The 14,224-nt window shown below is 38.9% G+C and overlaps 1 protein-coding gene across 2 annotated transcripts in view; it reads left to right on the plus strand.

Annotated features, from left to right (window-relative positions):
• Positions 1 to 14,224, plus strand: part of Cep192 (centrosomal protein 192) — a 116,518-nt gene that overhangs the window by 54,783 nt on the left and 47,511 nt on the right. For both annotated transcript variants that reach the window (XM_042683664.1, XM_042683665.1), the window contains exons 21-29: positions 264 to 412; positions 2,360 to 2,590; positions 7,391 to 7,516; positions 7,690 to 7,833; positions 7,953 to 8,016; positions 8,570 to 8,709; positions 8,812 to 8,904; positions 9,600 to 9,718; positions 10,693 to 10,866. In XM_042683664.1, coding sequence (XP_042539598.1) covers positions 264 to 412; positions 2,360 to 2,590; positions 7,391 to 7,516; positions 7,690 to 7,833; positions 7,953 to 8,016; positions 8,570 to 8,709; positions 8,812 to 8,904; positions 9,600 to 9,718; positions 10,693 to 10,866 — 1,240 coding nt within the window. The remainder of the gene's footprint in view (positions 1 to 263; positions 413 to 2,359; positions 2,591 to 7,390; positions 7,517 to 7,689; positions 7,834 to 7,952; positions 8,017 to 8,569; positions 8,710 to 8,811; positions 8,905 to 9,599; positions 9,719 to 10,692; positions 10,867 to 14,224) is intronic.

The following is a 14,224-nucleotide window of genomic DNA, read 5'->3' on the forward strand; positions in this document are numbered from 1 at the left end:
TATCTTGTAAAATAAAGATTTTGTTGACGCCCCCTGGCGGCTCCCCCCCCCCCCCCCCCCCCCCAGCTAGATAGAGCTTCAAAAAAATAGTTTTTCAGTTTCTGCTGAGACTCATACAAAATGAGGGATTCCTACACGTCAGAGGCATTAATACTATAGCTCTTACGTATAAGCAGGCAGTCTTACATAATAATTTCCATATAACCAGTAGTGCTTTTAATCAAGTGTTTGATGTAACTTGCATTCTGACTTTTCTTACATAGGGAATGTCAGAGTGCCCGAGGAATTGAAGTTTCCTCATGCTTGCTGTGTTGGTATTGCTTCGCAGACCCATCTGAGTGTGCTTAATCCAACTGACCGCTGGCTACAAGTTAGCATCGGGGTTCTCAGTGTTAGTGTTAACGGTGAGAAGGTGAGCTCTGATGGTCTTTCTCATTAAACTTTACAGTGCATTGCAGTGGAGTGGGTAACTTCCCTTTCTCTCTACTGGTCTGGAAGTTTTCCACTCCCCGTTTACCCAATCCAACTATAATTTTATCTTCTTTCAGTCCCTTTTTTAGTTTTTAGTTTTGTATTTTCAATGTAAGAAGTGAAATGTGGATATTTTACATTTCCATCAGTTACTAATCATTGTATTTCATTGTCAGTTTTATAAAGTCATGTCAGTTTGCCTTTAGCAATAAATCACTGAATGTTCTGTTTATGACTTTGTTGGTTTTGCTAAATATGATTATTTATGAGAAAAAAAACTAAGCTACTGTTTCAACTTAGTCTTCATTTAGTAAAGGGAATCTTTTTGATAATTTATCTGATCATTGTCTTTAGAAATACTTGGAAATACAGTTTTAGCTTTAATTCATACAGATACACTCTTACTTGATCAATTACAGCTACTATCATTCTGGACTGTGAATATTCTTTCCTTAGGATAATGACTATTTGAATGCCAGTGAGTAGAGAGAGTGGGAAATAAGGTTAGTAGTTTCTGTTCTGACATGTCTTGGCTTTGTGACTGCTTCTTACCAGACAACGTTTGTAGATGGTTTTACTCCCTTGTTTTTCTACCAGTAGCCTAAATAATATGGTAAAATAGGACTTTCTCAACTTTGCTTCTTGTTTTCATTATTTCAGATCATCAGGTTAGATGAAAATCCAGTTCGTATCAAGGAAAGGGTTGTGGGTGGGAAGTAAGACTTTACAGGCTCCTAGGAGTCTGAATGGTGCAGTCTGTGGATGTACAGGAGGAGGATAGGTGGTTAGAGTCATATCAGAGGAGTTCTGAAGGCTAGTCTGACACTTTCAGAAGCAGCTTAACTTTTCATCCCACTGCATTATGGAGATGTATAAAACATATCCTAGAAAGACTGTTGGGACTATGAAGTGCTCCATTTTCCATGCCCTTCTAATCCTTCCTTCCTTCCTGCCTGCCTGCCTGCCTGCCTGCCTTTCCTTTCCTTCTCTTCCTTCCTTCCTTCTCTTCCTTCCTTCCTTCCTCCCTCCCTCCCCCCTCCCTCAAATTTACATTAGCCTAGACAGACAAGTCATGGTAATTATAAACCATCTAGGGTTGCTTGGACTTTGGAATATACTATGACCTTATATCTTCTAGCCATGAGTTTGACAAATGGTGTGTTTTTACACCATAAAAAGTTACAAGTCTGCTTTTTGATGATGTGATGGGTACTCCCCTTGCTATGATACCACAACATGTTTTGTTCTGGACCTCTCCTGTTTCATCAACACCTAGTTAGTATTATATATTATATTTGGATTCATACATTCTTTCATATGAATTATCACAAAGCATAATTCTGAGATGAAATTTGACATTTATTAAACTTTTTCTACCAAGTGTGTCCTATCTTCCTTCCTTTCTTCTTTTTGGGGGAGTTATGGGCTTGAACTTGGAGCCTGGGTGTTACCTGAGTGTTTTTGCCCAAGGATAGTGCTCTAACACAGAGCTAGAGCTCCACTTACAATTTTTAGGTGGCTAATTGGAGATAAGAGCCTCACAGTTTTTTCCTGCCCAGTCTGGTTTTGAACTGACATCCTCCGATCTCAGCCTCCTGAGTAGCTATGATTATAGGTGTGAGCCACCAGATCTGGACAGTACTTCCTTTTTTAGAGAAATGTGTAGAGAAATATGTTTGCTTCAAAATAGACTACCGAGTCTCAGTCCTTATGCATTAAATTCAATTAGAGACATTTTGACTAATTCTACTATGGGATGTTTTTAAGCAGCTGATGTTTAGATTTTGTAATTGGAGTGATTAGGGAGAGGACTTAAATTAGGTGAATCTTCTTGATTTTTAAGATAAAGCCATTTCTTGACAGATCATGTGGCTTTTTTTTTTTTAAGGTGGACCTTTCAACATACCCTTGTTTAGTTTTCAAGAATAAAGTCATTATAAGACCTCATGTTACAGAAGAGATAAAAGTACTTTTTATACCATCCAATCCTGGGATTTTCAGATGTATATTCAGCGTCACATCTTGGCCATTCTCAGCAGATACTGAAACGATAGTACAAGCAGAAGCTTTGGGAAGCAGAGTCATCCTCACAGCGATTGCCGAGGCCCCTGCTATTGAGGTAACTTGATTGCTGTGAGCGTATTGTTGGAGGCTGTTTAACTGAGAAGAAACATTTGGCAAAATGTATTTGTGGGAAAATGTGTCACTAAGTTTCAAGCTAAGCAATTATTATTCCAAAATTCTTATTCTGTAATTCTTACTCCAAACTTATTAGTTTTTTTCAGAAATATAAATATAGTGACTAAGATTTTTATCTTAATAGGTATAACATTAAAATCTTTCTGATAATTCTTTATTTTTCTTTTGGTCAGTCGTGGGGCTTGAACTCTGGGCCTGGGCGCTGTCCCTCAGCTCTTCAGCTCAAGGCAAGTGCTCTGCAGCTTGAGCTACAGTGTCACTTCTGGTTTGGCCACCCATGCCCGGCACGGGCACTTCTCTCTTTTTTTTTTTGCCAGTCCTGGGGCTTGAACTCAGGGCCTGGGTGTTGTCTTTGAGCTTTTTTGCTCAAGACTAGCACTCTACCTCTTGAGCCACAATGCCACTTCCGTTTTTTTTCTGTTTATGTGGTACTGAGGAATGGAACCTAGGGATTCATGCCTGCTAAGCAAGCACTCTTACCACTGATCTACATTCCCAGTCCCTAATTCTTATTCTTCATAAAGTCATCCATTTTCTGACAGTCCCTCTCCACTTATTAATTACTTACCTACTTAACTATTTACTTATTTATTTCTGGTGCTGGACTTGGGGTTTGAACTCAGGGCCTGAGCACTGTCTCTGAATATCTTGCTCAACCCAGCATTCTACCACTTGAGCCACAGTTCCAGCTTTCTTTTGGTAGTTAATGGGAGATAAAAGTCTCTTGAACTTGTCTACGCAGGCTGGCTTTCAACCATGACCCTCATATCTCAGCCTCCTGAGTAGCTAGGATTACAGGTGTGAGCCGTCTGTGCCTGAGTATTTATTTATTTTTTGGCAGTACTAGAGCCTCTTGCTCTCACTCAGCTTTTTCACTGGTGCTGGAACTCTACCATTTGCCTCCAGTTTTGGCTTTTTGCTGGTTAAAGATAATAGTCTCTCAAATTTTTCTTCCTGGGCTGGCTTCAAACCTCAATCCTCAGATCTCAGTCTGGTAAATAGCTAGCATTATAGGCATGACACACTGGTGCTTGGCTGCTGTGGTTATTTTTTTTTTAATTTTTTATTGTAAAGATACTATACAGAGGGTTACAGTTACATGAGTAAGGTAATGAGTACACTTGCTATTGAGCATTGTTACCCCCTCCTTGTTTTCCCCCTACCATCCCTTACCTCCCTACCTTCCCCGAGGTTCTTTTTTTTTTTTTAATTGTGATTAAGTGATTACATGATTTCCCAAATTTCACAATACTGTGGAATAATGATGCTCATTTAAAGTCACAAGTTCATTCTAACTTTCCTGGAGCAAATTGTCTATCACAGTCTATAACATATAACGGTGTACACGTATACACCATACATGTGATCAGCAGCATGGGGATATTTAGTAGTGGAAGTTCTTTGTTTCTTAAGTCCTATTAATTTTGTTGTATCACCTAACATTTTGGATTTAGCATCCACTTATCAGGGTGTTGTGGTTATTTTTGACAAAAGGTCTCATTCTTTGTTGGTGCCTACATGGACTATGATTCTCTTATATGTGCTTTGGGCTGTAGCTTGGATTACAGATGTACACCATCATGCCTAGCCTTTTCTATTTAGATGGGGGTCTTTGGAACTTTTTCCTTCATTGGCCTCAAATCATGATCCTCCTGGGTCTCTCCTTCCTGTATTCAGGATGACAGGTGTGAGCCTCTGGTGCTTGGCCTCTCCCCTGAGTCCAGTACTGGGGTTTGAATTCAAGACCTCATGCTTGTTAGGGATTATTCTATTTGGGCCATGCCTCCATTGTCTGAAAGTGAAAGAAATTTTATTTAGCACAATGACTGTTAGCTGTGGCCGCATATTAAAATAACATTGGCGGGGGGAGGGGGGGCTCTGGGAATGTGGCTTAGTGGTAGAATGCTTGCCTAGCATGTATGAAGCCCTGGGTTTGATTCCTCAGTACCACATAAGCACAGGTGCTGTGGCTCAAGTGGCAGAGTACTAGCCTTGAGCACTGAGAGGCTCAGGAATAGTGCCCAGACCCTGAGTTCAAGCCCCAGGACTGACAAAAAAATTTTAAAAAATAAAATAACACTGGGACTTTCTTATACCTGAGTTCCATCCATATTTGAGTGGGGCAGGGATTATATATGAATATCAGCATTTTTTTAGTCTTCCCAAATGATTACAAATTGTAGCCCTAGTTACCAACTACTGCTTTATGGGAGATACCTTAATTGACACAAAGTGACCTCAGAATTAATACAGTGAACAACATGGAGGAATGGAGGGAGAATTGGGGAGGGTACAAAATAGGAAAGGCAGAGTAGCTCTTTATAGTCATTAGAAGTAAAATAGCTATTTTGACAATAGTGTTCCTAAAAATACTGACATCTCTTCTTTAGATAGTATATCTAACTTCACATTATAGGTTACATTGTAACTTTAATTGAGCAAGAGGCCATCTTAACTGATCAAAACTGTTTAAAATATAATAAAAATACATATACATTTTGTTGACTCTTAAGGAAATTTGCTCTTACACAAATGCCTGAAACATTTCTAACTTTGTATTCTTTTTTAACATTTTTTATTGTAAAGATACCGTACAGAGGGGTTACAGTTACATGAGTAAGGTAATGAATTTCCTATCAAGCATTCTTGTCATGGTAGGTTGTTTGACCCTCTTCCTAGTTTCCCGAAATATAAATACTTTTAACTTAAAAAATAATGAATAAATTGATTTCTGATAGGTGAGTTGAAGTTAAAAATGTTATTGAACCACAATTAACTCCTGCTAAAAGTGAATTTGTCATCATTTTATCCAACAAAGCTATAGCTATGACTTACAGTTTAGAGCTGACTTGTGGGGCACGAAGGGCAGGCAGTCTCCTCAAGAGGACAACCAACCATTCAGGCTTTTTCCCATAGTATATTCCTCAGGGAAATACATGGTAACTCAGCAGTTTATTTACTAGGATATGAAGGAGAAAGTTGAGTTTGTAGATGTCCTCATGCTGTGTTCTCATGTACTTAAGAGTTTTCCTTTTGCTTACATGCCATTTAGTGAACTTGTTCATCAGTTCTGCTATGTATACCATACTCTAGATCAGGGATTTCAGCTTTAATTCTTTAACTCTTTAGGGAGAGGGAGCCTGTCTTAGGCAGTATTGGATGTGTAGCTCTTTTCCTAACTACCCATTAGATATGAGCAGTAGTCATTTCCCCTGTTGTTACAACTAAAAGTGTCTTTAGACACTGTCACCCCTCCTACCCCATTGAGAACCACTGAGAGTGAGTGCTATTAGTTTTCATCATGTCAATGCATTCCTCTATATGAGGCTTTTGAAACTGCCTTTAAGCAGCTTACTTTTTCATTTTTATAGAAGATGTGAAAATTTACAATTGTGAAGATAGCGATGTCACTATCTTCTATGTAAGTTATTGGTTGACCAGTTAGGACTCACATAATGAATTTCCAATAGACTGAATTTGTTTGAGCTTTGAGTGTAATAAGCAGAGAAGTTTGGGAACCTCAGTGCTAGCCAGGGCCATGAAAGCCACCTTTGTGGAAGAGGACCTAGGACCCTGAAAGACTTACAGCTTTGACTAGGGAACATAAGTCACAGTTCAGGAATTTTATACAGAGATCCCATCCATAAAAATTCTTGGAGTAAATCTTCAAAGTATGTACGACAGATGTATTTAATGGTATAATGTATCTTTCCTTTGCATAGATATTGCCAGTTGTACTTTATGTTTCCATAAGTAATAAATGAGATTCTTATAGCTGAAATTTGTTACTGTTACCTTTTTAATTTTGTGCTTAATTTAAGTTTGCTTATTTCAGTTTTTGAAGACTCATCTCAATTTAATTGATTCTTTTATTGATTGATTGATTGATTGATATTGGGGCTTGAACTTGGGGCCTAGGAGCTGTCCCTGAACTATTTTGGTCAAGGCTAGCACTGTACCACTTGAGCTACAGATCCACTTATAGCTTTCTTTGACTGTTTAGTGGTGATAAGAGTCCCACAGATTTTCCTACTCAGGCTGACTTCAAACCCCAATCCTTAGACTTTAGCCTCCTGAGTAGCTAGGATTACAGGTGTGTGCCACTGACACTTGACTGGCTTGTTCTTGTGTTTCTAAGAGTCTGACATACAGTGTTAGGTAATTTATTTGACAGCTCTGATGATTTAATGTAGACACTCATAGCTATATAAAGTTTTCTCTTACCACTGCTTTTTTTGTGTTCCAAAGGTTCTAGTAAATGGTATTTTCTTTTTCCTTTGGTTCTAGGAATTTTTGGGTTTCTTCTCGTAGTTCTTTGGTGATCTACTGATTATTCACAAGTATGTTGTTTGGAGTTGAGGCAGAAAAGTTCGTGTGATGCTTATCTCCAATTAAAACACCAAAAGAGCCAGAAGTAGAACTATGGCTCAAGTGGTAAGAGTGCTAGCTTTGAGCACAAAAAGTTCAGTAACAGCACTCAAGCCCTGCCAGGTCCAGCATACAGACACACAACAAAAATAATACAGATCTTCAGTTGATTATTGGTAGCTCATGTCTGTGAAAACTTAGCTAAGCTTACCTAAAACTTACTTACAACAGTTCTATAGGTAACTTTAGCCAAGTTTGTGTATTTAAGAGGTGGTAATATGTACATAAACTATGATATTTATTATCATATTGCCTTTGCTTTTTTATAAATAATTCCTTTCTTTATACTTAGGTAGAAACAGAAAAGAAAGGTGTTCTAGATTTTGGTGACTTGACATATGGAGGCTGGAAGGTTCTCCCACTGAAAGTGATAAATAGGACGAATGCTGTGGTGCCTATCAGAATGATTATTAATGCTGTAAGTACAAACAAGCACTAAGAATCTGCATTTAGAGTTGATTTTGAATCTGCAGACACTAATTTTTTTTGTTAATTTTCTACATAAAGTAAATTAATGTTGTTAAAGGTTTTGTTGAGAAAGGTAAATGCAACCCTGATTTTACTGAGTCTGATGCTTCTATTTTTAAATAGAATGCCTTTGCATGGCGCTGCTTCACATTTTCAAAGGAACCTGTGCATGCTTCTCTGAAAGCTGCTCCTTACGCTGATGTGATTGCTCAGCTAGCGGCTCCATCCGTGGTCAGTCACATCATGCCAGCCAGTTTTGATGGACAGGTAGGCTGGGTGGATTGAAGAACTGGCTTAGAAGTAAAGAAGTTTTCAAATTGCCTTTCTCCTGTTTATTTGGATCTTAATTTCATCATATACTTAAAAAATTGTTTTTCATTCTGTAGGACCCAGAATTTCTGATAGTTTGGGTGCTGTTCCATAGTCCAACGAAACCAGTAACTTCTTCAGGTACTATGTTTTTAGCTAAATAAAATACAAACTTAAAAATGTTTTATTTCCTCTCTCAACTGTAAATATTTTGAGTAATTTATTAAGAATTTTATGTTGTTTGAAAAATTGAGCACATGGTATACTTTGAGTTAAACCTGTTTAAGTATGGGTAATGAGAGCAAATGCCACAGTAAACTTAATGTGATATTTTGTCTCTTCCTCTCTCTCTACTCATTGCTATTCCTCTTAAAATCTTCTTGCCTTGGGATTGGGAATATGGCTTATTGGTAAAATGCTTGCCTGGCATGCATGAGGCCCTGGGTTCAATTCCTCAGTACCACATAAACAGAAAAAGCCAGAAGTGGCGCTGTGGCTTAAGTGGTAGAAAGCTAGCCTTGAGCAACAGAAGCTCAAGGACAGTGCTCAGGCCCTGCGTTCAAGCCCCAGGACAGGCAAAAAAAAAAAAAATCTTCTTGCCTAAATTTTCTTTTGGTCCCTTAAGGGTGTTGTATGGAAATGTTGGGTGGGTTTAAATAACTGGCTTCTGGCCTAAAAGAACATATTTTTCTAGAGATTCTAGACTCAGCAGAAGAATTCTTGGCAAGAGTTGATATAGAAGTTGACAGCCCAAATCCTACACCAATTCTTATGAGTGTGAGTCTCCGAGCAAGAGCAGGCATAGCTAGAATTCATGCCCCCAAGGATTTACAGGTACTCTTAGCTCTTTTCTGCTGTTGTTTGGTGTTGAGGTTGATTTCAGTTGATTTCAGTTGATTGACAGTTTTTTAAGTGTATGTTTTGTCCTACCTGTAGACTGTGCATTTGTTGGCCAGTGTGAATTCCTCAATGAAGCAGCACTTGCCTTTGAAAAATGCTGGGAATATCGAGGTTTATTTAGATATCAAGGTAAGAATTTTTGTGGAAGGGAAAAAGTCTGTCTTTTGTCCCTCACCATCTGAAGGCTGCCATGTTCCTACCCAGTTAAGATCCAATGGGGATCAAACCAGACAATTTCTATGAAGTCAAGCATGCTGGCATATCCCTATTATCTCAGTGTTTGGAAGGCTGAGGCAGAAGGATCTTGAGTTGAAGGCTAGCCTGGGCTACATAGCACATTCATGGCTAGCCTGTATTTTTTCTTTTTTCTGTCTCAAAAAAAAGGGACTGTCGGTGTAGCTTAGAATTTCCACAAGTGTTGTAAAACCTTGGTGTTAACATAGCATGAAATATATGCTGTGATGCTTTAATGTTGAAGTCTAATGCTTTCAGTATAAGAGCCTCGTTTTAAATTAGTTGTTGGAATGTTTCTGTGCCATATGTGGTTAGAGAGAATTGGAGAAGAGTGGTCCACATGGATAGATTGTTACTAAGATCCCTGGGTGGTAAGAGGTGCTGGTGACCAAGAATTGGAGATTGGATGGGAATAGGAAAGAAGAACAAATATCCTTTCAAAAGGGAGTACAATAAGTTGGGACAGTGATGACAAGGAGAAAGGAACTTATAAACCTTCCTAGCAAATAAGAAAGGCACCTAAGAAAAGAGAACCAGAGAAGCTGTATTTGTGTGAGTTAGCATTGAGTTGTGATTATGTAATTGTTTAGGTCCAAGAACAAGGAAGTCACTTTTCAGTGGATCCAGAGAATCTGTTTCTTAGACCTGGAGAAGAACATGAAGTGACAGTTTCATTTACACCAAAGGATCTCAAATCCTGTGAGGAAAGGTAACCTGAAAATATTTATAATGACAGGTCTTTACTCATCTCTGAGAAGAGCCATTTATACAATATAAATGTAAAAATTGAACTTTATCTAATATATCATGTAGCTTGGTTATTGTCAGGTTTTCTTTTTTTCTTTTCGCTAAAAGTTTTTAAGTAGCTGAAAAGAAATTAAGAAATCAGTATTTTCAAATGTATTCTGACAGAAGTAAAATAATAGGATGTTCGTTAGCCTTATTTTCTTTCTCCCAAGAACTCCTTCTTTGGTCTTATCATTTTAGTTTAAGGATTGGCTTTCCCTTCTCCAGGTCTTTGACCTTATGTACCCGAATAATAAGCAAATATTAACTTCTAGTCAGAAAACCATTGTTCCTGTGTGAACTCTAATCTGTAAACCAACCTGAGACGACACCTTTGAGGCACCATTGCTTACTCCCAGCTTAGATCCAGAATGACTGCATCTGTTTAGTCTGCTATTGGAACCCTGCATGCAGAAGAGTCCGGCATGTATCTGGAATGTTTAACCTCCACTCAGGGCTAACTTCTTTTTTTTTTCTTGGGGCTTGAACTCAGGACCTGAGCACTGTCCCTGAGCCTCTCTATGCTCAAGGCTAGCCCTTTACCACTTGAGCCACAGCGCCACTTCTGGCCTTTTCTGTGGTATCCGGGAATTGAACCCAGGGCTTCATGCATGCTAGACAAGCACTCTTACCACTAAGCTACATTCCCAGCCCAGGGCTAACTTCTTCCTAAATTCCTCATAATTATTTTCCCCAGAGTACTGTGATTTTCTCATGCCCTACCATGTAGATGTTATTGTGATTTTTCTCCCCCAGTGTGTATTTTTCCCTGAAATAGTACTATCATTGTATTTTCAGCACCAAGCTCACTCTCTTTAGGACAAAGGGAGTCCAGAGGAAATATTTGCTAAAAGAATTAAATATATTGCCTTTGACTTGGACTTTTTTCTGTATTAGGATCTTGAAAATATTTGTGCAGCCATTTGGACCTCAGTATGAAGTACTGTTAAAGGGTGAAGTCATTTCTTCAGAAAGCACACCTTTGCCTGGACCCTGCTGTTCAGATATTCCATCAATTTTGTCCAACAAACAGTTTCTGACTTGGGGTGGTGTACCTCTTGGTAGAACACAGTAAGTGTGCCTTGCTCAGAATGCCAAGGTTTTGCTAATTTCCTAATGTCATTTCCTTGGTGTTAATCATGTCTGTGTTACTGTTTTTTGTTTTTTGTTTTTAAGAATTGGGAGAATAGTGGAGCTAGGTGGCTCAATCCTATAATCCTAACTATGTGGTAGGCAGAGATTGGAGAGATTGAGGTTCCAGGAACATTAAAAGTTCAAGACCAGCTTGAACTTATCAAAAGGTTAAGATGGGATTGCCGGGTCATAGGGGAGCTCTATGTGGAGTCTTTTGAGGAACCTCCATACTACTTTCCAAAGTGGTTGAAAAAGTTTATACTCCCACCAACAATGCAATAAGATTCTCTTCTGTCCACATCCCCTCCAGCATCTGTTATTATTAGAGTTCTTGATTATAGCCATTCTAACTGGGGTGAGGTGGTATCTCAATGTTGTTTTGATTTGTACTTTTGGGCATTTACCCAAATGATCACAAACAAGACCATACTAAAGCTACCAGCACAACTATGTTTATTGCAGCATTATTTACCATAGCTAAGATATGGAACCAATCCAGATGCCCTCAGTAGATGAATGGATCAAGAAAATGTGTTATATATACACAATGAAATTCTATGCCTCCATCAGAAAGAATGACATTGCCCCATTTGTTAGGAAATGGAAAGACTTGGAAAAAAATTATATTAAGTGAAGTAAGCCAGGCCCAAAGAAACATAGGTCCCATGGTTTCCCTTATTTGCAATAACTAGTATATGTCTGAGACAAGCAGAAAAGGTCAGGTAAGTTGATGTTAGGTGAAATGAACCCCAAGATAAGTATTCAAATTTTTTTTCGTACGAATGTTTCTAACATATTTATAAGATGATTTCTTTGTTGCTTTGTATGTCCCTCCCCCATGGTATAATCTGTATTTGATGTTGGTATAATTTATGGAGGGGAAGGGCAAAAACAAGTCATTTAACTAGGGATATAGGTGGACCCATTGCAACAGTGAGATGTACAAGTCGTTATGTCAAAAAACGAACTTTACAACTTTTGCCGGGGGGGTGGGGGGCTAAGGGGGGTGGGGGGGTGGGAGATGGGAAGGGATGGGAAGGGGAAACAAAGCAGGAGGCACCAATGCTTGATAAGAAATGTACTCATTATCTTGCCCATGTAATTGTAACCCCTCTATATGGTATTTTCACATTAAAAAAAAAAAGGTTAAGATGGTAGTACTAAACAAAATGACTTCCGTGATGGCACCTGAGAGTCTGTATTTGCACTCCTTATTACCATATATGTTTGGCCCTACTACTGCCAATTCTGCCTGGCAGTGTAAGAAATCTGCACTGTCAATGCCATCAATCACAGTTACTGCATGAACAAATACATTTCTTCCAACGTAAGGCTTTTGGGAGCCATACTTTCCAGAGATCCTTTGAAAGATAAATCTATACAATAAAATCAATATTAAAGAAAACAAAAATAGCAGTTATGATATTGCAGTTCCTATCACCTGTCTGCATTTTTTAAGGTACTTCTGTATGGTCTGATGCCCAAACATGGTGTAGCAAGAGCTCTTATTTGGGCTTTGCCAATTCTGTGTGATAACATAAAATAATTCAGGTTAGTTAGAAGAATGAATGGGTTCTATGTTTTTTTAAACAGCTCTCTCTCAGTAAACAATTTTCTTGACTAAGGTCTTGAACAATATGAGTATCTCTGAGTATGAGGTAATGATTCCTCTATAGTAGCTCCTGTGTTATTGAATATATGTTTCTTGTGCTTTTGTACCCAGTTAAGATAGAAGCAGGATTGAAGCAGTCAATAGGCAAGGATAAATGAGCCATATGCCCGTCTAGAAGATGCTTCCAGTTCTCTATCAATTGAGCCTGAACTGTGCCTTGATGACAAAAATCTCAAAACTAAATATACAAATGGTTGATTCAAAGCCTTTAAGTTAGTTCTATGCTGTGGAAGGTGACCAAAATATTTTAATTGTTAGATATAAACATAAAAGCTAAAAAGAAAAGAGAAATTGATTAACAGCTCTAGCCTACAGCAAAACAAAACTAAAACAAAAACAAAAAACCCCCAAAAACCCAGCTGGGCACCAGTGGTTCACACCTATAATCCTAGCTACTCAGGAGGCTGAGATCTGAGGATCTCGGTTCAAAGTCAGCTGGGGCATGAAAGTCAGTGAGACTCTTATCTCCAATAAACCAACAGAAAACCAGAAGTGGCTCTGTGGCTCACAGTAGTAGAGTGCTTGCCTTGAGCTGAAGAGCTGAGGGACAGCACCCAGGCCCAGAGTTCAAGCCCTATAACTGGAACAACAACAAAAAAAGAAACTTCAAGGGCAGTGCCCAGACCCTGAGTTCAAGCCCCAAGACTGGCACCAAAAAATATAATTAAATAAAAATAAAAAGACATTAGTTAGGTTGAACACAGAGCAGAGCCTGAGCAGACTATCAGAATTTCAGCCACTCTTTCTTTGTGGGAAGTCCTCAGGCTACCTTTCTTTACTTCACTCTTCATGGGGAGTTCCTGGTATATCTTGTCATCAAACAGGTATATAGAGTATGTCCCATGGTGGTGCAGGGAACTGGCCCATAATCCTGAAGTGGCCCTTACTTATAAGAGTTGGCAGGATAGTCTTATGAGAACTGTGTGCAGCTGATGGTACTCAAAATGATTGTGAAAATTGGCTTCCTGAAAGTTGCCATTCTAAAGCATTGAATTGGACAATAAAGATGCTGTTTGTATATATTTTGTGTTACACTCAGATACATTATTAATTGCTTAGTTCTCCTTATTACTATCTTGATGTCCTGCTTAGAAAAGTAATTTTTCACACAACAGACAGCACATACTGCTATTCTATATTTTCAAGCAGAGTTCATGATGAGGTAGGTATATTATCATACTATCTGCTTAGAAATGAAACTTTCTCTTCTCCGTGACATGTCCTAGGAGACAATGTGTTCTGAGAGTATTCAGCAAAGGGGCCTTCTACCATGATCTTATTAAGGCCTCCCACACAGCTAGGATAACAGGAATGACCACCATACCTGGTTTGTTGGTTGAGATGATGGAGTCTCACTAACTTTTTTTGCCCAGGCTGGCATCACTGCAGTCTTCCCAATCTCTACTTCCTGAGTCTCTGGCATTACAGGTGTATATCATCTAGCTCAGTCTTTCTCTGTCTCTGTCTCTATCTCTCTGTCTGCCTCATTCTCTGTCTCTCTCTCTTTGTGTGTGTGTGTGAGTCGTGGGGCTTGAACTCTGGGCATGGGCGCTGTCCCTCAGCCCTTCAGCTCAAGGGTAGCGCTCTACCACTTGAACCACAGTGCCACTTCCAGTTTTCTGG

The sequence above is a fragment of the Dipodomys spectabilis genome, unplaced genomic scaffold (assembly GCF_019054845.1).
Source record: "Dipodomys spectabilis isolate Male_0828 unplaced genomic scaffold, ASM1905484v1 ptg000083l, whole genome shotgun sequence".
Taxonomy (NCBI): Eukaryota; Metazoa; Chordata; class Mammalia; order Rodentia; family Heteromyidae; genus Dipodomys; species Dipodomys spectabilis.